General features: G+C 39.1%; 1 protein-coding gene across 1 annotated transcript; it reads right to left on the reverse strand.

Annotated features, from left to right (window-relative positions):
• Window positions 1-281: 281 nt before the first annotated feature.
• Window positions 282-22,144, reverse strand: LOC104610080 (GRF-interacting factor 1-like). Its single transcript, XM_010276559.3, has 4 exons — window positions 21,417-22,144; window positions 3,136-3,212; window positions 1,080-1,164; window positions 282-951 (listed from the first exon to the last, which is right to left on the reverse strand). Exons 1-4 carry the CDS (start codon window positions 21,495-21,497, stop codon window positions 517-519), a joined length of 678 nt encoding a protein of 225 aa, XP_010274861.1. The 5' UTR covers window positions 21,498-22,144; the 3' UTR covers window positions 282-516.
• Between the last annotated feature and the right edge of the window lie 239 nt (window positions 22,145-22,383).

Here is a 22,383-nt window from a genome sequence, read left to right on the forward strand (position 1 = left end):
TGTAAAATATTATAACCATCTCATTCAACGTTAAAAGAATATCACAAGGAGGTGTGGGCCGCATAGCCTTGTCATCCACATGAAAAGAGATTGGACCTACTTTAGTTTTAATTTTAAGAGGAGAAAGTTTTTTCATCTAAATAGGTCCCATTTTTGTTGGATTGTCATGTCATCTCTAAGTAAGGAGAATACAGAATTTCCGGTAAGGCCCACCCATGTAATGTGTTAAATTTTTGCCTGCTCGCAGCTATTACTAGTCTACTACTACTAGCACAAAGAAATTGGTGAGGAAAGCACAAAGAGAACATGTCCCTCGACAACCTAGAGATTTACAAGATAACCTAATGCAAGATGCATGTCTTATACTTCAACAAGAAAAGCAAGTAGCCTGTAGTCACCATCATCATTATTGTCATAATCGTTTATCCCACAATAAGTCCACTATGCAACAACATTTATGTTTAGCGGGATGCTCCAAGTTAGCATGTTCACGGCCGGGGAGCCCATGCTCACCACTCAATTCCCTTCATCTTCAGAACCTTTCAAGTACAGAGGCTCATTGCCATCTCCGCCTTGACCTGAGTTGCCACCTCTCCCATCAGCAGAACCTGCACCTGTCACATCTTGCTTGCTTGCAACTGTCACTCCCCTGCTGGCGGCCTGCAGGCCCTCCCCAGTTGTGCGGCCAAAATCAGGAAAGCCTCCAGGCCCAATTGCACCATTGCCTCCCACACTGGCATCGCCATGCAGCATGTGAAGTCCACTATTCCCACTTGAGCTCATACCAAGCTGGCTATGCAAAGCTTGTTGCTGCAGTGCTGACAAAGGCTGCTGGGCATACAACATGGAGGATCGAGCAGCCATGAGTGACTGCGGTGTCATCTGCTGCTGGGTCTGCTGGTGCTGCATGTAGTGTGCAGAACCTGGCTGCATGATGGTATTGGTAGGATACTGGAGAACATGGTTCCCAGTGTAAGTCATCCCCCATTAAAAAAAAAAAGAGGAGAAAAGGAGAACGGAAAATGAAGATATTTCTTAAACTAAAACATGAAGAGAGGGGGGGCAGAGGTGACCTGTACCTGAGCATGCATGGCAGGTGGTTGAGGTTGAGAATCAGCAATGGCAGCCAGATACATAAGGTTCCTTTGAAGCCTTGCCTGATTCCTATAAAGATGGAAAATCAAAACCAACTTTCCTAGTCTCACAAAATAATCACTGAATCAATATAAATGTGGGAACTATTATACCACTACGGAAACTCCCTAATAAAATGGCATGCACCAAAAACAAGAATTAATAGAAGACAATTCAGTAGCATTGCTATTATTCCTCATGACAAAGCACAAGCACTGGATGATCCTTAACAGGCTAAATCTAGAACCCCAAGAATCCTAATACCTTCACATATCTACTCTACATTCCGTATAAACTGAGGCAGTGAACCCAACACAACACACCAGTTCCCGAGGAGGAAACATGGGGTTTCAGATATTGCATGTTTATCAAATTTCTATGAATAAGACAGATTGTAATTCTGGTGATGGTGGACAACATGGCAGAAAAATAGAAAACAGATGAATAAGCAGGGAATTTCAGACTAGCCATACGTGGTCCATGGAACATTAATCAACTCCTGGTACTATTTAATGGAACTCAACCATGGTATTCATATCTGCAAATAAAATATATATTCTACATTCATTTGAAAGAAGGCATATGGACAACAATTAAAACAACTTGATGCATCTCTTTGATCAATCAAATTTGTTTTTCTTTTGGGTGATGTGGCAACTCTTTGTTCAAGGTGCAATAGCTAGCTGGTTGTGGCAGGAACCTTGGATTGGCTTCTGCCTTCACCAAGGTTGGGAGAAAGAGCTAGCTACCCCCCGTTTTATAGTCCATTCTCCTAGCAAAAACCAAAAGGTGATGTACCAAGATGAGTCAACATGCAGTAATGGAGTGTGTTTTGACTGGGGTGATACATAGGGTGAGAGAACATTGGACGTCTTTTCACCCTTCTCCTTATCTCCTATGCTGGTATATGGAGAAATTGGGGGGAGCTGGCAAGTTCTTCCAAAAACGAAACTTGCTCATAAATCTCAGTTACCTCCTATGGATGAATTTAATGGGAGTAGTCATGGTAATCTGGTTCCTTTTGAATAGAGGGAGTCTTTAGAAATGAAGAAAGTCATGCCATTGCTTTGTTTTCAAGACCAATTGGAGTTGGGGACTCTCTATAAGGACCTAACTCTTAGATGCAACCCAAGGGGTAAAATCAACAAAAGACTTGAACATGGAGAGGTTGATTATTGAAGGGGGTTCCAAGATGGTGGTGGGCTGGTTAAGAAATCCAGAGGATGTGGTATGGGCTCATAAAGAAAGTTAAAAAATTCAAATGGCTAGCTAACAATATGGTGTCAAGGATAAAATGAGTCCAAAGGTCTGCTAACGGGTTGGCTGATACATTAGCTAAGCAGGGGGTCAATAGGGAGCAATTGTATTGGGCTCAGTTGTAATGTAAATGTACTTGTGGAGAGGTAGCAGCTTTGTACCTCTCCATGGGTTGCTTTTGCTGTATGTACATATATTACTCCTTTTTATTTAATAAAATTTCTGAGTTCATCATCATCATCATCATCACCCAAACCTTATCCCTGAAATCTCTTGACTCAGATCCATATATTCAACACAAGAAAAAAAAAAAAAAAAAAGAAACGGTGCACAAGCTCCACAATCCAGGAAAAATGACACAAAAGAAAAACAATCCATTGATGGAAAGTTGCTTCCCATGATATATTGTGCAATAGTTAGGCACCCAGACTTACCAAAAAAAGGCATCCAGTACAAAAATTTGAACAATTCATAGAATAATAGAAATACGCACTAGATCGCAGTCCATCAAAGAAAAAGCAACTATCATGTAGGACGCTAGTCACCATATGTTGCACTAGGATGGAAGTAAACATGTGGAAAAGAATGTTATAATTGGATTCTCAACTTAATATCTCCCCACCTCCAAGGATAACTCCAGGATAACTAATGAATCAATGAAATGGTTAAAAATAAAGTTTTAACACACTCCACAGAGATCATTTATCATTATGCATTATCAATAATAGTCAAAGCCAAACTTACTCTGCACATTCACTCAGTTTTCCTGAGTTCTGGTTCTCAAGAATCTTCAGAATCAAGGACTTGTTCTCATCCAGATACTGCATGGGTGGTAAATCCATAGTGAAACAAAGATGCATAAGCCAATTAGTATTGGAAGACAAGGCAAAAAGCAGACGAATTAAAAGACTGAAATTTGCAATTAAATAAATACAAGAAATGGAAAGAAACAGGACTAATGTAGCCGACCCCATATAGTTGGGAGGAAAAAATGATAATGTGAAGAATGTTGAGAGCAAGCTACAAGAAAGAAGCACTTGACAGTTTGACTGAAAATTGTCCTTTTGAATGTGTAGCAAATCGATTTTCAAATCTAGATTAATCTGGTTATATACACAGTTCAAAACAATACTGAAACACATTCAATCAGGGATTCAGAAGGCTGAACCAGCTATAAGTTGATATGAAAATTGGAAAGCAAATGGGAATCATGCACGAACCACCAAAGATCCATAACTTGACAAGGCAGAATAATAACAATAAAACAATTTCCCATACAATTATTAAACAGATATTGGAAAGAGAAAATAGGAAAAATTAACCATTTAGTTACAAGACTCACAACCTACAAGTTTGCATTAGAGGTGCAACTTGGATTGGCCCAAGTTAGCATTTTACACTTTCAGGCCCAGGCCTTCGGGCCACACCCATTCAAATTTTGACACAAGGCCAACCCAAGCCTGCCCAAGTTGCACCCCTAGTTTGCATCACGCCACCTTGCAGGCAGTAATGAGATTACCTGAAATCAGTGCTCAGTTCATTAGTATTCAAATGTTTAAACTGAATTGTGCATGAAGAAGTGGGTATTCTGGGAAGAACAGTTATAAATAGGGATTTTAATGAGTTATCTATCTACTCCATTGGGTATTATTTTGTAATTTGGATATTTATAATGCTAATATAAAGAACCTCTCTCATTTTGAGATGAGACAGGCAAATGGTTAGAAGCCTCGGTTTTGTCTTCTCTCTTTCAGTTTTCCTCCTCCTCTATTCACCCATAACACATGTTGACATTTTTACTAGAATGCATATTCTTATAAGACTCCTGCATTGTTTTATCACTATATGACTTCAGCCAGAATAAACAATAATGAAATCCAAGACTTTTGCAATTTGATACAAAAGCTATCATGCAATTCAAGACTTTTGCAGGCTAAAAATATAGAAAGTCCATTTGTCAAACATTATGCAAAGAGCCATACAACAGAACAATGACATACCAAAGATTACAACTGCTGTGCATGAAATTGATATGGACAATCATTTTCCATCTTGAAGTGATAAAGTTTTTTTCTTTTATCAATAACAGAAACTTTATTAAGATTTATGAAGCTTTAGGTACAATAAAGGGGAGATAAAAAGTCTTAGCTCCCAATCATTTTCCATCTTGAAGTGATAAAGTTTTTTTTTTATCAATAACAGAAACTTTATTAAGATTTATGAAGCTTTAGGTACAATAAAGGGGAGATAAAAAGTCTTAGCTCCCCATCAGCAAATTACAATGAAAGAAGATTAAAAATTAGCCCAAAAAAAGCCCCCCTATTCACCCATTGCTTGGCCAACCCATCTGCAAAAGAATTAGCAGTCCTTTTCGCCCAGCTGTATTGTATCTCAATGCCCCTACATAGCCATAAATTTTTTTTCTTTTCATTATTGTAACTCCACAAGCCACTGTCCTCTTTCTTCAACCAGCTAATCACCACCTTTGATGTTCCAAAATCAGCTGACTGATATTTAGTTCCCTTGCTCTTTGAACCCCTTCCATAGCTGCAAGGATCTCAACCCTAAGAGAGTCTTGTTCTCCAATAGGGCCTGAGAACAGAGCAATAACAATCCCTTCCTCATTCCTGAAAACTCCCCCAATCCCAGAGGGCCCTGGATTCCTTATGCTACTGCCATCAAAATTCACTTTTATAAATCCGGAGGGAGGAGGGGACCACAAGGGACTAAGAGTCCTCTTACATAGAGTAGAGGTTGCTATCTCTTTCCAGTTTCTTAACAGGTCAGCTATAGGAAAGTCTGAGAACAGTTCCGTAGTTTTTAGCCAGTGGGCAGCCCTTAAAAGTATTAGGTCTAATAGGTCTTCCAGGGATCTTTCCTTTTCTGAAAATATTCGAGAGTTTCTTTCCTCCCACAGTGACCAACACACGGCTGCCCTAATACTCCTCCACATCATCTTCCCTCGCTTCTTAGGCCATCTGAAAAATGTAGGGGAGAAAAAACCTTGGACACTCTCAGGAGGGTTCCAAGTACACCCAAAGCGAGAGAGTACCCACTCCCAAACAGTTTTAGTAACCTTACAAGAAACCATAAAGTGGTAACTGGATTCCCCATCATCTTTACAGAGAGAGCATCTAAAAGGAAGTAAACAAGAATTGGGTCTCTTTTTCTGAAGTAGATCATTTGTATTTATTCTTTCCAGGAAATTTTCCCAACAAAAAAACCCAACCCGAGGAGGAATGGGCTTGCTCCAAATTTCCTTAGTCGGAAAGGACACACCAGGAGGGGCAGATGACTGAGCTAAGGTTTCAAAAAACGAAGCACAAGAGAAGGTTCCTAAAGTAGAAGGGATCCAAATTCTGGTGTCTTCCCTATTAGGATCAAGGAAGATATTCTCAATGATGGCTAATAAAGGTAAGAGGCTGTCCAAGTCTGTATCCCTAATTGCCCTTCACAGGCTGAGGTTCCACCCAAAACTAGAAGTGGAGTCTAAAGGAACTAAAAAGGAAGAGATAGGTTCATTTTTCAAATCTGACAGAGCATACAAGGAAGGAAACTGGTCCTTCAGAGGTGAAACCCCAACCCAAAGATGTTCCCAAAATTTTATTCGATTGCCAGAATTAACACCATACTTGATCCAAAGGGAGAAAGCTGGAAGCAGATCATGGATGGATTTCCACGGAGAAGCAGCTGTAGCCCTTGCCACAATTCCAGAATCCCAGTTGTTGTCTTCCAGCCCATGTATGCTAGCCACGATCTTTGTCTACAATTTTTCCTTTTCCATTGTGAACCTCCACAACCATTATTCCAATAACGCCATATTCCTTTTCTTGATGTTTCCAATCCCAAGACCTCCTAGTTTTTTACATCTAATTACCACCTCCCATCTCACCCTATGATCTCTCTTCTCCTCTCCTGGCTCCCAAAGAAAATTCCTCATTAATTTTTCCAATAAGTTGGAGACCTTGGTTTGGATCTTAAACACTGACAAATAATAAACAGGTAAGTTAGCTAGGGTGGACCTAATCAGAGTGACTCTCCCTCCTAAGGAAAGATAATTTCTCTTCCAGGGCGCAAGCCTCTTCTCAAATCTCTCCACTACCGGAGTCCAAAAGCTTTCATTCTTAGGGTTATCTCCTAAAGGGAGGCCCAAGTACGTCAAAGGCCAATTTGAGATTGCACAACCTAACACACCTGCATAATTCCTTAACTCCCTCTCCTCCATATTCACCCCCACCACAACTCTTATCAAAGTTCACCTTAAGGTTAGACATCTGCTCAAAGAGTTGTATTGCTAATTTTAAATTCCGGATCCAGCTAATATTCCCACCCTCACAAAACAAAATTGTGTCATCTGTAAACTGGAGATGGGTCAGTGGTACCTCCTCCCTGCTAACTCTCCACCCTTTTATCAGATTCCTCGAGTCTGCTCTATGGATCAATCTCCCAAGTACATTAGCCATCAGGGTAAAAAGAAAGGGGGAAGAGTGGGTCTCCTTGTCTTATACCTCTCAAAGTAGGAAAAAAGTCAACCATTGTTCCATTCACCAATATAGAATAGTGACAAGTCCTAATACAGCCCCAGATCCATTTACACCACCTTTCTCCAAAGCCATAGCTTCTCAACACCTCCACTAAAAAAGACCAATCCACTAAGTCATAAGCCTTCTCCAAGTCCAATTTGCATACCACTCCCTTCTTAGATTTCCTGAAGCTCTCCAGACTCTCATTTGCAATGAGGGTTTGATCAGTGATCTATCATCCCTCTACAAAGGCTCCTTGGTTGGGTGCAATAATAGAGGGGAGGACCTTCTTTATCCTGAGAGGCAACACTTTTGCAATTATTTTATACAAGCTATTCACCAAACTGACAGGTTTGAAATCCTTAGGTTGTGATGCCTCTTTCTTCTTTGGGACCAAAGCAATGAAAGTTTAGTTCAGGCCCGGATTAATTATTCCCCTACTATGAAACTCCTCGAAGACTGACCTAAGATCCTTCTCCACTATATCCCAACAATCCTGATAGAAAGCCATTGTGAAGCCATCTAGGCCTAGAGCTTTTGTCCTATCCATTGAGAATACTGCTGCCTTTATCTCTTCCAGATCAAACCTCTTTTCCAACCACTCTCTGTTCTCTGCACTTAGAGTCGACCACTCCAAACCCTCCAACCACACCCTCTCATTCAAAGGCCTTCTGAATATAGATTTGAATTGAGTTACTAAGGCCTCTACTATTTCTACCGGGTTCGACAAGACTACTCCTACTTCCAATTTTGATATGAATCATTGAATGGAAAAATCTAGTGTTTCTATCTCCCTCCTTTAGCCACTTACACCTAGATTTTTGCCTCCAACTTATTTCCTCCTTAATCAGAATATCCTCCATCTGCCTCCTCAAATCCCATCTCATTTTCCTGTCTTCCTCTCCAAAGGATCCCCTCTCTTCCTTCATATCCAAATCCTCAATCTGCTCCAGCAGGACTTGTTTCCTTTCCTCTATTCTTCCAAACTCCAACCTATTCCACTCCTTTAATTGTGATTTTAAAAACTGAAGTTTCTTATGGAACCTTATTCCCTCCCACTCTACTACCAATTGCTCCCACCACTCCCTACTCTTCTCACTGAACCCCGGATGGGTCAACCACATATTTTCAAACCTAAATGGAGTGGGTCCATCACCTCTCAATTCCTCCTTACACATCACTATAGGCCAATGGTCTAAAGTAATTCTTGGGAGTGCCCTAGATACTAGGTTACCCCAATGTTCCTCCCAGTCTGTTGAGAACAAGAATCCGTCCAGCTTGGAGCATACTAGCCTCGACTGAAGGTTGAACCAAATGAAGTTATTATTTAGGAGTGGAATTTCTTTTAATCTCAAAAGTATCCACAAAATGGTTGAACTTTCTCATATTAGTTGTTACTCTCTGTCTAGGGTTGTCTATAAACCGCACTACATTAAAATCCCCTCCCACACACCACGGTCCCTCCCAGAGGCCCCTAACATCACTCAATTCCTCCCACAATTTCTTCCTTTGCCTATAGTCATTGGTGCCATAAACGTTTGTTAGTACCCATTCGTACCCATGTTCCACCTGTTTGAACTTCAGGGAAACAGAGTAATCACCTATTAGCTCCTCCAAGCCGATTAGTATATCTTCTTTCCACAGTGTTACAATCCCTTCTGAGGATCCCCATGATGGAGCAGCCATCCACTTAATTCCCCTATCTCTCCACACACTCCTTGCCCACCTGCAATCAAAATCCATTATTTTAGACTCTTGATCATTACCACATCCGGGTTAAACTTCTTAATCACCTCTTTAATTGTTGCTCTCTTCCTAACACTGCCCAAGCCCCTCACATTCCAACTTAGAATTCTCATTTTAACATCTCAAGCTCAACCCCAACTCCTCCACCCTCTACTTAACCCCTTTCCTTCTATCCCCTCTCACCTCAAACTTCTTGTCCCCCTCAATATCTCTTTTCAACCTCTCTACTTCACTCAACTTTCTTTTCTTTAATTTACTATCCTCTTTTTTAAGCAGATAAACTTTTAGATCATTTGGATTCTTCAGTTTACACCCCAACTTTTGCACAAATTCTGCAACTAATTCTTCCTTGTTAGTTTCCTCCTTATCTAATGTTCCTCTCTTCTCACTCCTAGGGATCTTCTCAATCCTTTCCTTATTTCCTCCATCATTTGTCCTTTCTACCCCTTCTGTAAACCCCTTCTGCATTTCCTTCCTTTCCACTTCACCCATTAGTCCCTCGATGATTTCCCAAATCTTTGTCTCCCTACAAGTTTTCTCCACCACTTCCTCCCCTTCCTTATCCCCTTGTACCCTCACCGTGGCTTTTTGACCATGGGCCTCGGACACTTGGTTGAGAAAGGAATCTGGAACAAGGGACACAGAGCACTCATCAGTAGCAAAAACTGAATTGACAGAGTTAACAGAAATACCTGAGGTCAACTGAGGGTGGAGAGGGGTATTCAAACAAGGAAGATTGGTTGTCACTCCCTGTTCAGAGAATTTGGAGATCTCTATCTCCTTGGATTGGAGGAAATTAATCCTCGTCACTTGGTCTACACAAAGACCTCTTCCTGTACCCAATTGTTTACCTCTCTGTGATGTATTCTTGTTCAATTCAGAGTAGACCTGGGCTAACTCCTTCTCAGATTCTTGCAAGACACTAGAACTTGAGAGGGGCACGTCCAGTTTTGGGCTAAGAACTACTCTGTTACAGGTGTTTATTTCGTTCACCCACTCCTCCCCTTTTTCCTTTTGTTCCCCCACTGCCTCCTCAAGAAACAAAAATTCCATATTTAATGTTCCCCTGTTTTGATCTTCAATATTATCTTCATTTTCCGAGCTGCCCAAACTTTCAAACTCTTCTGAACTCTCATCACAATAGTTCTCTGAGCTGCAGCTTATCCATCCTTTGTCTTCCTCTTTCCTCTCTTCTATTCTGTTCCTCGCATAATGTGGGTTTGGGCGATCAAGACCAAGTCTTTTCTGCTTGTCACCGGCCTGTCTACATACCCAACTTAGAGTCCGATTACCCCCTGTCACGCGCCTGTTCTAGTGTTTCAGGTGTTCAGCCGAACCCTCCTTAGACGATGATAGATGACAAGTCTCATCTATCATCGAGTTTTCACAAAACTGCCCCACGTGATAACTTAAGTTGTCACGTGGGCCTCTCAAGGTGCAACTGGGTTCCCCTCTTGGCTCACCCCCTTTTCTAGCCGGTTCAGTTTTTGTTACAGCCGGTTCAGAAAAGGATTTTTTAATGTAAACCGCTCGCCCTTTTCCCCTTCTGGCCACGTCAGCAAAGGAAGGAGCACCCCCAAAACTCAATTTAGTTTCAAAGAATTTTGAATTGATAGCCTTAAAAGGAAGGCTTCGATACAAGTAACCTCCCTGCGACTATTCCCCTTCCTCTTTCACTCTCACACGCGCATCAGACTTCCCCTCCAATCCTTGAGAGCTCCTCTCCGTCTCCTTCCTCTGTTCGTCTTCCCCAAAGCGACGCCTCAGCTTCTAAGGCCGCCCAAACTCTGTACCAAGCACCATCTGAGTGCACTTCAAAGGAGCGAGGCACATTTTCTGGTTTGATACCTACGACCTTGAGCTCTATAGCACGCAAGCACCTCAAGTTCACCTCCAGCAGGACCAAATCTCTTGTGAGTCTCCTGAGAGTTGGTTTGTTCCAGAGATTAAAGGGTAGCCCTAGAAGCTTGATCAGAAGACTACCAGCTTTTGGCTCTACTTCGTTGCAAACTGGAATCCAGTTTTGAACATGTATTAGTCTTCCTTCTATTTGGACGGTGCTAAAGTTCAATTTCTTATCGCTAACATCTAAGATGGCTTTCTTCTCAGCAAAGGGTAGCAGCATTGCTTCTTCTTCTTCTAGGCCCAGTTTCTCAACAACTGCATCTAGTATCTTCGACCAGTCCCTTATCGCCTTATCTGCCATTAAGACCATCCTGTTCTCCCATATGCCTCTCCCTTCTTCAAATGCTATTCTCCGGTGTTCCATTGAACTAGCTATCAATATTTCCGGACTTTGATTCTTATGAGGCTCCAGGGAACAAGGCTTTAAGGGGAAACTTTTTACTGGCTTGCTATCAAAAACTTCCACTGGAACTTTCCTCTCAATCTCCATAAGAAAAGCTTGAAGACTGAGAGCAAAGGAAGCCCAGCCTTGCCCCTTTTTTCCTTCTGGAATACAAATCACTTGGCTTTTGTTAATGCCAAAGTGCTCTGTAACCGTAATAAACCACCCTCTTCCATTCCTTATTAGAACATATTCAAATCTTTTTCCCCGACAGATCACTGAGTTCCTCCATCCTTCTTCTCGGATGGAATTAACAGTTCCATCAACAAATTCTTTCAACCATAGACACACTTTACCTGGTAGGAAGATTGTCGCCCTACTGCCTTCTCTGATTTTCAGGTAAGCCTTCCCCTTTGTCCTTCCCTGCTCGAATAGGAATTTTTTTGCTTCAATGGTCGTCTCCACACACCACCTCCCTGCCGACCTGAAGTTTCTCTCCTCTCCCGTACTCCCCATCTCCTTTAGTTTCAATTGATTTGGTTGAGTTGGAAACAGTTCCTCCACTCTTGGGACATATTATTTCAAGCCCACCAGAGGGCTTTTACCAAGGGGTAGTGAATCAAATTTTAGTAGCCAATGAAGTGATAAAGTATTTGAATAAGCTATTATCAGTGGTACCGGCTATCTGGGGTATTGGGAAGGTGCACTGGATAAGGACCTAACTTTTGGCATGGAGTGTTGGACTCCAACATGTGTCTTAAAGAATCCATCGAGTGTTGGACTCTGACATGTGTCCAACATGGACTTATTATCCATTTAAAAGAGTCAATGCAATAGTGGTTCTCATGCATGTCAGGCTTAAGATTTTACCATTGCACCAAGCAATGGCCCCTTGACAAGACCATCTTCTTTTATAGTGCATACAAGTTCTAGCAGGTATAAATTACCAACTTAGCCAGCATGGCAGTCCTAAATCTAATGGATAATGACCACAATTACCTCAGATTATTCTTAGTCTTAAAAGCACTATTTTCCTGACTCTAGGATAAATGATTAAATCTATTTTACTTTAATAACTATAGAAATAACCTAATCGTGTGCTTTATCGTTTACTTAGAACTTTAATCTTTAGGGCAAAACATTGTTATAATTGTTTGTATGCATGATCAAATCAAAAAGGCCAAACTCAAAATAAAAAAAAATAAGTATGGATGTCTAGGGCAAGCAATGTGAACTAGGACTCCATCCTGGGCGTAGAAAAGTGTACATTGGACAAAGCCTTCTGTAGTTGCCCATACAGTAAGACACAAGATTGAACTAATTGTCCCTGACCACAATGGTTCATATGCACTAGTTATGTCCAAGATATTGATTCTTGTCAAGGGATGCCATGCCTAGCAAGTACATCAAAAATTATTCTGGCGTTTGTATAGCAAGGCTGAGGAGTTTGGTCAAGACAATTGTCATCAAGAGTTCAACACATTTCCTTTATGCTTCCATCTTGCCTTAGGTCCTTTAGCTTTCAGAAAAAATGAAGTTCTCTAATTGGATCAAGTAGGAAGCTTCCCTACATGTCTATTCCTATTTCTGCCAAAAGGGGCCTTTTGGTTATGTATGACAAGTGCATTATGCATTGGGCCTCCCCAACCATAGTTGTCAAGGCGATGCCTAGGTGACAAGGCGCCCTTGGAGGCTCACCTCGCCTAGTCGCCAAGCAATTTTGTGCACTGGGTTATAAAATACTTTTATATTTTTTATTTTTTGACATTATAATTATAAAATAAACATTATTCATCTCTCTCCCTTGTATTTTATAACCCAGTGCACTGGGTTATAAAATGCCTAGGCGACTATTTTGCTGATCTACATGGAAGATTTATCAGCCATCCAAGCACATCACCTCTATGCGCTAAGAGCTTCATCTCTCTCCCTTCCATTTTGAAAAATGAGAAACAGAACAGTAGGAAGATTATTCAAATGTTTTTATTTTGAAAATTTAAAGAATGAAGGGTAAATAATCTTTTCCATCTTTCCGTTAATGGTTACTGATGATTGTCAAAAAACTTGGGGGATACTTTAAGGCAAATTGCTAAACAGTAGGGATAGAGTTAAGTCCATTTACTAGTACTTTCAAGGGATTTCCCCTAAACAGATTGACTTAAACATGTGAGACGAGTATTTAAAACTTCTATAAAGGGATCTATTGATCCTAAAAGAATAGCCAAATTTTGGGTGTTAATTTCAAAGGCTCAGTTTGGAAAGAGTGCAAATACAAATATGTACAGTACAAAGCCTTGTAATTTGTATTGCTAAGCCTGTATTTGCGGTGTACATATTTGTATTTGCACTCCTTCCAAACTGAGCCAAAGGGACTAATTTGAAGGCATTTTTGTCATCTTAACAGCTAAAAACATTTTGAATAATAAAAACGAAATTTAACCTTTAAGAATTTAGAATGTAATTTATGACCATTAATGAAGATAAAATATATGATCAGAAAATAGTGCAGTAAAAAGGTAGCTCGCTAGGAACCTAAGAAAAAGAAATATGGTTATATGGCAATTTTCTTCTTATTTCCCACTGAAAGGTTTAGTGGAATCTACAGAAAGAATTCATTTTATTTACACACCATTGTGTTACTAGAAGTTAAAAAAGACTGCTTCCATCAAGAAAATGGTAGATCGATTAACAGTAGACTATGGTAAAGCAGTAGAACTTATGATTGGAAATACCGCTACAAGTCATATAATAAATGTCAAAGAGGAAATGATAAATATTTTTAATAAATACATTTCATTATTTGGGATTTGCTAAACTCCCTATTCTTGGGATAATAACATCATCCCCATTTGTTATGGGTGGAAAATTCCCTTGACTTATTGCCCTTCTAAAACATTATGGTAGGGTAAATTAGTAATTTCAATTTATTGTATCTGTTGTCATTCCACAAGTAGTTAACAAGAAGGAAACAGGTATTAGGGTTTTGATTGATCTTTGCACATACAGATCTAAAAAGCACCAACTGAAGGAGAACCCAATTAACCAATGAATCTCAAGCTAAGTTTGTAAGATGGGCTGGTTAAATAATCTAGAGTCAGACCTAGGAAGTTTGACGGAACAAAAGAAACAACCTAACCAGGTGGTTTGATTAAGACACCACTTTTCATTCAGAATAGCAATAAATGGATTATGGAATACACTTTGATTGGTGTCTTCAAACAAACCAATGATATAATCCCCAGATTAATCTTGAAAGTAAACAATTTCATCAAAAGTTGTTGAAATGAAAAACTTCTGATCAAAATTTTGTAGTTCCAAGCATTTCCTCTTCTAACTCGTACAGTTATACCCACCCTTGTCACCTAAGTTCATGCAAAGTATCCCTATAGTGAACAAAAAAACGGGAATAAAGGGCATATTTATAATTTATCAAAAATAAATAAAGGGCATATTTATCCAAAATAATGTGAGGATGATGCTAACTTCTCCTTGGGAGCAGGAAGTTTAGATTTACCCCAGTTACTGGAGCCTGTAAGTGAATGGGTTAGGATTCATTGATTTTAGAGGGGAAGAAAGAATTAGTTTAGGTTAAACTTGACTGGGTTATGGTTCCATGAAGTATAAAGGAAAGAAAGAACTTACTCCTGCTTTTTTGATAATCTCTGACAGAGCCTTCTACTAACATGAACGATTAGATACATGGAGAATGTTTCTGTACTTCCCCTTTATGTAAATAAGTTACAAAAGGAAAGAAGTAAAGATGATGAAATCATAGAATGTATCAAATATAAAACAGCTCCGTGGTTGAAGACTTTTTGGAGCTATTTGCACCTTTCTCGATGGATGAACTTTGATTGTGCGTTGGAAACGTGGGACCATACGGAATAGGAATTTTTAGGAACAAAGAGGGGAATGTAGTTGCCACGTATTTGGGCCCAATTGGGTGTGGGGACTCAATAAGAGCTGAAATTATGGCAGCTATGTATGAAGTGCAGCAGGCTGTTGAAATGAAAGTGGCCAATTTAATTATAGAAGGTGATTCAAAGGTGGTAATAGGCTAGCTATTGGACGGAAAGAAGGTTATATGGGCACACCGAAACATGCTTTAGAAGTTCAAGTGGCTGTCGAGAAATATACAAATAAGGATTCAGCAGGTTCATAGGGTTGGCTGATACATTAGCCAAGCAGGGGTGATGTAGGACCGGCTCAGTTCTAGTCCTTAGAGAATGTGAATGATAGCTGTAATGGCTTCTTGAAGGAATAAGGAGAAAAAATAGGGAGAGAAAGAAGAGAGAAAATACCTGGAATCACTCACAGGGTGCCTAGAATCACTCTAGGGCATGGGAATCACTCACCATAGTTAGCACAAACTGAAGAAAACTCAAACTTCATTGCCTTTGTGTAAAATGTCCATACATATTTATCAACTCTAAACTCATAATAATCCTCGGAGTCAAACTGTTAGACTCATAATAGTCTTAGGAGTCAAACTATTAGACTCAATAATCCTAGTAGGACTCAAACTAAGTAGTCATATCCTATTTCAATTCAAAGAAGACTCAAAAACTCTAATCCTACTTATGCAATGACTTTGAAATTTTAAACATAAACAAACTATAACTATACAAATTAAACCCTATCAATGGACCCCACAGAAAATTGCAAAATGACAAAAATACCCCTCAACTCTTCAGCTCCTGCATCAAGGGGCCACTAAAAATCAAAATTTTTGGGCTGAAATTTAATGGTTTATAATGAGGGGGAGATGGCAGGGGCTTTGCTCTAATTGGTTGTATGAGTTTCCTCTGAATTGGATGGTGATCTTTCTTCCAATGGGACTTCCCTCATGTACTTCTAAATGTATTTAGAACTATGTGCAACTCTGTTTATGTATCTCATTAGTTATAGATATGCATTAAATGCAATCATGAAAACCAACATCACCCCCTTCAGTTCCAATCTATTCTAAATATTAAATATATAAGAAAATAAGTATAAACCCTGGTACATAATTCCTCTATTAAGAATCAACAAGCACCATCTCAGAACAAACCCTGGTACATAATTCATGTGCATGTGTATGTGATGCAGGAACATAAATTGTTGGGTCATTCTTTGGCTCTAATTCATGTGCATGTGCATGTTTATGCTCTCCAGCCTGTTTTATTAATGCTAAACTTGTACATTGGGTCTGAACTCTGAAGTTGGGTCATTCTTTGCCTCTAATTATGGGCTACACATGGGACCTTTATTTGGGCCTCCAATAGGATTGTTGGGCTTATATGGTCCCATGTTAAGGCAGTTCGTGTTTCTTAGCACCCATTTGAGAGGGCTATCACTCTTCTGTTTTTCAATTTTCACAGAGTTCAAGGCACAAAGGTTGGTGAAAACAGGGAAAGCAGCATGGGGCAGTCATTGAACTACATGAATGGCTCTCATTCTCAAGCTTTTTTTAGCTCTGACCCAGATCTTCATGTTTTTCATTTTTACAAAATTCCATACAAGACAAAGTATGTCCTTTTTCTCTCTTCTTTCATTAAAATGCATTGCTGTTATGCCACCATCATTTTTTCTCAAGGACAAAATCACCATAGTGATCACAAAATATTGTCTACTCTTTGCAGGTGCTATTCTTTAACTGCAATTGTCAAGCAGCTCAACTTAAGCTCAAGCCCTCCCACACAGGCCCTTAACTCATGTGCAGCTATTTGTGAGTCAAAAACTTGATTACTAGGAGAATAATCACTATTAGATCTAAGTCAGGACTCATTTGTTTCCAAGTTTGGTTAGGAAGGAAAGGATTTTAATAGCATCTTGGATAGGAAGAGAATTGTTTTGCAAGATATCTAAGATTCAAGAAATCTTTCTTTATAAATACAGTAGTACTAAATGTTTGTAGCAGAAAAGAGTTTTGATGAGCTGAGTGACAGCTTATTGATTATTTTTTTGGTGATGAGTCCTTTTTGAGGATGCATAGTTTTGTATGGCTACAAGGCTGTATAGTGAATTTACTCTTTGCAAGCTTCCATGTAGTAATGAAATACCTTTCCTTTTCTCAAATATATATGATAAGTACAGTAGTACTAACTTGGAAGGTTCTGTTTACTTCTATGTTCTAACCCTCATATTCAAATCTGAGTGTTTTTTCCTTGCAGGTGACAACCAGTTCTATGGTTCCCCACTTCCACCAAGCCTATCCTAACCTACTCAGCCTTCTCTTTTTTTATATTTTATTAACAGGGGCTGTAAACTAAATGTTCTATCTCATTCTTTTTTTTCTTTTTGCATATTTGTGGTCTATATTGGCTTATATATGAGACTGCATCAATATCTAAAATTTAGAACATGTCTTTTTTGTGGTCAACTAATCAGCATCCATGCACCAACCAGAGAGGTCAAGATAATAGTTATCAGATTATAGCTCTACCACATTAATAACACTTAGTAAAAACCCAATTTAACTACTTCCAGTACCTTGGATAAAGAAACCATAACATAATGAGGGAGAAATTAAAGAACAAGTTGCCCATGAAATTAGAGCAGGTTAGTTGACATGGAGTGTATCTGGTGTGTTTTTTTTTATGAATGAGTGTATCTGGTGTGTTGTGTGACCAACTATACCAATGAGACTGAGAAGCTATTTTATAACAGCTGTTATTGGCTAAACTGCTTTGCCTTTAGTAAACAAATTATTAAGAGAGATTGTGATCTCCTTAATGGTTGAAGCTGAAGCTGGATTGCTTGCCATATGCTCGAATATTTTACTATGTAATTATTTTATCCAATAAATGACAGAGAAATAAGTAATTCAGTTCAGCCACTTCAGCTGTTATCAAATGACCCCTAAAAGGAAAAACAAAGCAAGAAGGGACCAGCATTGCTATATGAATTATGAAACATAGTGTTGGGCAATCAAGGAACAAGTTCAAATAATAATTGAGCAGATGAGAGGAGGATGTTGAGATAGATGATTGGCAAGACTAGAAAAAGCAGAGTAAAAAATGAGTGCATTATAGAAGGCTCAGAATAAGATCCAATTAGTGACAAAATGAGGGAAAGTCAACTGAGATAGTTTGTTCATGTGCACAGATCAGTTTCAGCTATTAAAGTTCTCACAACCTCCTTAATAATTTACTAAATGGCAAAGCAAATAGCCATTTAGTTCAGCCGCTTCAGCTGTAATCAAATAGGTCCTTGGAAAAATATCTTAAGGGTCAAGAATTTCCATCATATATAGTTGTCAAGGTGACACTTAGGCAACAGGGCAGCCTTGGAGGGTCACCTCATCCAAGTGTTTGCATATTTTTGTAGAAGGCGCCACATAATGTTTTTTTTTAATTTTTTATTTTATGATATTACAATATTACAATAAATAGTATTACACTAAATTGTTCATTTTGTGGGTTAACAATATCTTTATAATTCTTATACTAGTTTCTTTGTCTTATTGTCTTATTTCTTTGGGTTTCATTGACACACAATTCAGTGGACATTGTCTTGAAAAGACTTCAAGACAGAAGACTTCAAGACATAAACTCCCCTTTCTTTTCTTCTGTTTTTGTGACAAAAATAGGGGATCCAATCATTATCCTAGGACATAAACAAGGGCTCAGCCCCTAGATTTTCGATGTCTTCTTTTCTTTCTTCTTTTCCTTCCCATAAATATGTTGATTTTCTAGTTTTGATAGGAGGTTTATACTTATTTCATGAGGATCATTGGTAATTATTAGTTATAAATAGCTATTTGTTGCTATGAAACATAAAGAATTACCTTAGGATTTATATTTTTTTATTTTAAAAACTCATTGCCTAGGTAACAAGGAGATCCCTGTTGCCTAGCTGTACCTTGGCACCTTGAAAACTATGATACCCAGTATGTTATAATCTAACTCATGCTAACCAAACTAAGATAGTGATCCTATTAGAAGGGTTGCTTAAAAGCTGGTTTCCATTCCATTTTGGAGTTTTAACAAATGCCTAACACAGAATCCATAACCATGCACTATATTGTTGTATTCAATGCAGTTAGTCAGGATTCACCTTGCAACACAAAGTACAGGTAGATATCTTCCTTAGTGTAGCCAGAGCTATAACGACTAGTCAGTTTGGCCTATTTAGGGAGCAGCATTGACTAGACGGTGACTAAAATGTGACTACCTAACCAAAAAATAGAAGTGCTAGACTCAAAGATAGTGATGTAATCACATAAGAATGCTAAAAAGAGATCACATTCATGCAAACAAATATATGGCAAGTTGAATCATTTATATTACAATTTGATGCACTGGTACAAAGGTTCCATAATCCATATCATGTAAGATACATCAACTCTTGGTCTAAGTTCTGTAACCAACACCTTGTACAGTTGTTTCCTTGCTGCATCTGGATAACATAGGTCAGTGGTCTAAAATGGCTAGTCAGTCAACTAGTTGATGACTAGTTGATCCTTTTACCACTCTGCCCTTCCTATGGTACATATTGATTAGAAGGCAAAAATATCTTGACATCAGCTTGCTACAAATTGCGAATAAAAGCATAATAGATCTGTTTGTTGGATAGTGTAAAAAAATGAAAAATTCATTACAATAATTAAGGAAGACAATATTTGTCTTCTATCCGATGCAGGAGACCATGCTCCTTCAGCAGCCTAGGATGTTTGGTTGCTAATAAATGCTGTTTAGGACTGATCATAGAAACAAAGAGAAGGATTTACATTGAATGCTAGTGATAAGGAAAGGACATGGATGATCAACCTGCTCAGAGACGGTTAATAATGGCTAGACGGAATAAGGGCAAACATGCAGAGTATTAAAGGAGGAAAGAAAAAGTGAACATAAAACATAGAGGAACCAAGTGTTTCTTATTGAACAGGTATTTCAGCTTTGGTAGGGTCAGGGGTGGAGCCAAGTATATTGGTAGGGGGTCCTTGCCCCCCCCCCTAAACTTTTTGTTAAAACTATCATATGCATAGCTTAGTAAGTGGAGGCAGGGTTAAAAACCAGTAAAGTGGGTCCTTGGCCACCCCAAATCTTCAACTGAAATGTTAAGGATCACTCTCTAATGCTTTTCCAACTCCTAAAATAAAAAAAAAAAAAAAAATGTTTATTTTTCTTTAAAAAATCTATAATAGACCCAAACCTTCCCTCCCCATTTCTTGTTTAACTTGGCTCCCCAAAAGGAAATTTCAGGCTCCACCACTGGGTAGGGTTGCATGTGCTCTCCTCAATGAATGAACTATCCATATTGGACATGTGTTGGACTCCGACACTCCATGGATTCTTGGACACGCTTCTAAGTAATATTTTCTTTCCATCTTGATTATCTGACATGAATGAACAGTTAATGTACATGATGAATATCGTTTTCCCTATTTTAGACATTATTCTACAGGTGTATAATTTTAAAATTCAAAAAAAAATATTAACCATTTTTCTAGTATGTCCTTTTTTGTAGCATGTCTGTTGGCCCATCTTTTTCATCTTGCAGAGTTAAACTGTCAGACATGCATCACTGCATCAGATTCCAATTCTCGTATCCGTGTCCATGCAACGCTGGGCTTTCTACATGATTTTATCATTTTGTCTTGTGATACAGGCAATTGAATATGCACTTACTCTAAGCACGTCTTATCATTTCTGCAACCAAAACTTCTTAAGGCCTTGCTTTCATAACCCCAACATAACTCATAAGCTATGAAGGTTAACCCACACAAACACATCCGCAACCAAAAAGGAAGGACCCATTACCAGCTAAGATTGGAATTTGGAAAATCAAAATGAAATAAATATATTGGTAAAGTCGCATTACAAACGTTGATTCCTTAAGGAAAAAAGGACTTTATCAAATGCTAGGCATAGTTCCTTCTAGCATCCAGAAATGGCATTGAGATGGAGGAGAAGCAGAAACAATGAAAGCATATCACCTCCCATTCGCCTTCATTGATAGGCAAACATTATTAAATATGGATGGATAAGGAACAACCACCACCCCAAGTCTCCAATCTTTACTTATCACTTATTATTGTAATACCAAAGCTCAAAACATAACAGCAGAATACCCTCTCGGCAGATAAGCAAGCAAAGCACCGGATCACTGTAAAAACCATACAAACAAAACTAAAACACTGGAAATGAGAAAAGGATCACCTTACATCATTATCAAGTCCCAAACCCTAAAACGATAATAAGAATAATAGAAAGAGATAACAAACAGCAGAGAAAAGAAAACACAAAACTACTAATCAAGCCAAGAAAGAGGGGTAAAAGACGAGAAGTACAAAACCATGAACTGAGAGTAATTCATTCGAGAACAAGCATGAGAAAATAAAACCAACAAATACCCATCAAAGAAAACTCTTCAAACAAGTAAAAGAAACCAAGACTTGACGAACCCACCTCAAGGAAGCATGTAAAAACAAAAAGAGAATAGAAAAATAAATAAGAAAAAAAAAGCACAGAGGAGATGGAGACCTGTTGGATGTGATCCGTGGTGACGTTGTTGGGGTTGTAGGCTGCCATCATGGGTTGCATCTGCATGAGGTGTTGCTGCATTTCTTTTTATCTCTTCTATCTATCTGAGCTTCTTCACAGCACTGCTACAGATGCTTTTGCTTTTCTCTTTTTTCTTCAGGACTAGTTCACTTTTGTCTGTACAACTTTTAGGTTACAACAACAGAAACACGAAGATGGTGATGAGTTAGAGGTGATATGAGCAAACAAGCATGAAACAAGGATGAGAGTGAGAAGGAGAGAGAGGGTTTTGTGCTGGGTTTAAGGACGCTCTTTTTGGTTTTGCCTTTTCCTTTTCTGGGTTCTACACTCAACAGTGACCCAAACCCAATTCACGTGGACGAGCAAGTGGGGAAATGAAAAGAGGAGAAAGGGAAGAAGTTGGCACTTTGGCAGGAACGAAGCAGAGCAGAACCTACGACCTAAATCTGCGACAGTCACATGTCTGTTGGTCCTTGGACCGCTCGGTCGTGCTCCTGGTCCCGAGCCTTCCGACGTGAGTTTTATAGGCTTTTGGAGTTTCGAGAGCTTTTCTTTTTCCGTTGATAAGGAAAAAAAAAGAAAGATTTCTTCAAGGAGCTTTCATAGTTGATAATCTTGTCTTACCTTTTCTCAACTCTCAAGTAGTCATGTAAAAGACCAGAGAAGAGAAACAGAGAGAGCTCTAGCTCTCTATCCATGTTCGGGTCCCAATGGAATAGACTCGACCTCCGAGGGGTTTTACTGACAGTGTGGCGAGAGCCACTGGTCGGGAATCTTTTCATGGTTTGGTAGAATAAAACCCAAAAAGTACTATGGATTTTGTGCTTAGTTGTAAAGCACGGTTTATTATTTTATTCGACAGAAAAAAGCATTTGCCACGTGGACAATCAAGTGTAGTTTGGAGAGACTAGAGACACGTAAAGAGATTTTGTGGGCTAAGCATCTA

The sequence above is a fragment of the Nelumbo nucifera genome, chromosome 1 (assembly GCF_055504915.1).
Source record: "Nelumbo nucifera cultivar China Antique chromosome 1, China Antique-T2T, whole genome shotgun sequence".
NCBI classification, from domain to species: Eukaryota; Viridiplantae; Streptophyta; class Magnoliopsida; order Proteales; family Nelumbonaceae; genus Nelumbo; species Nelumbo nucifera.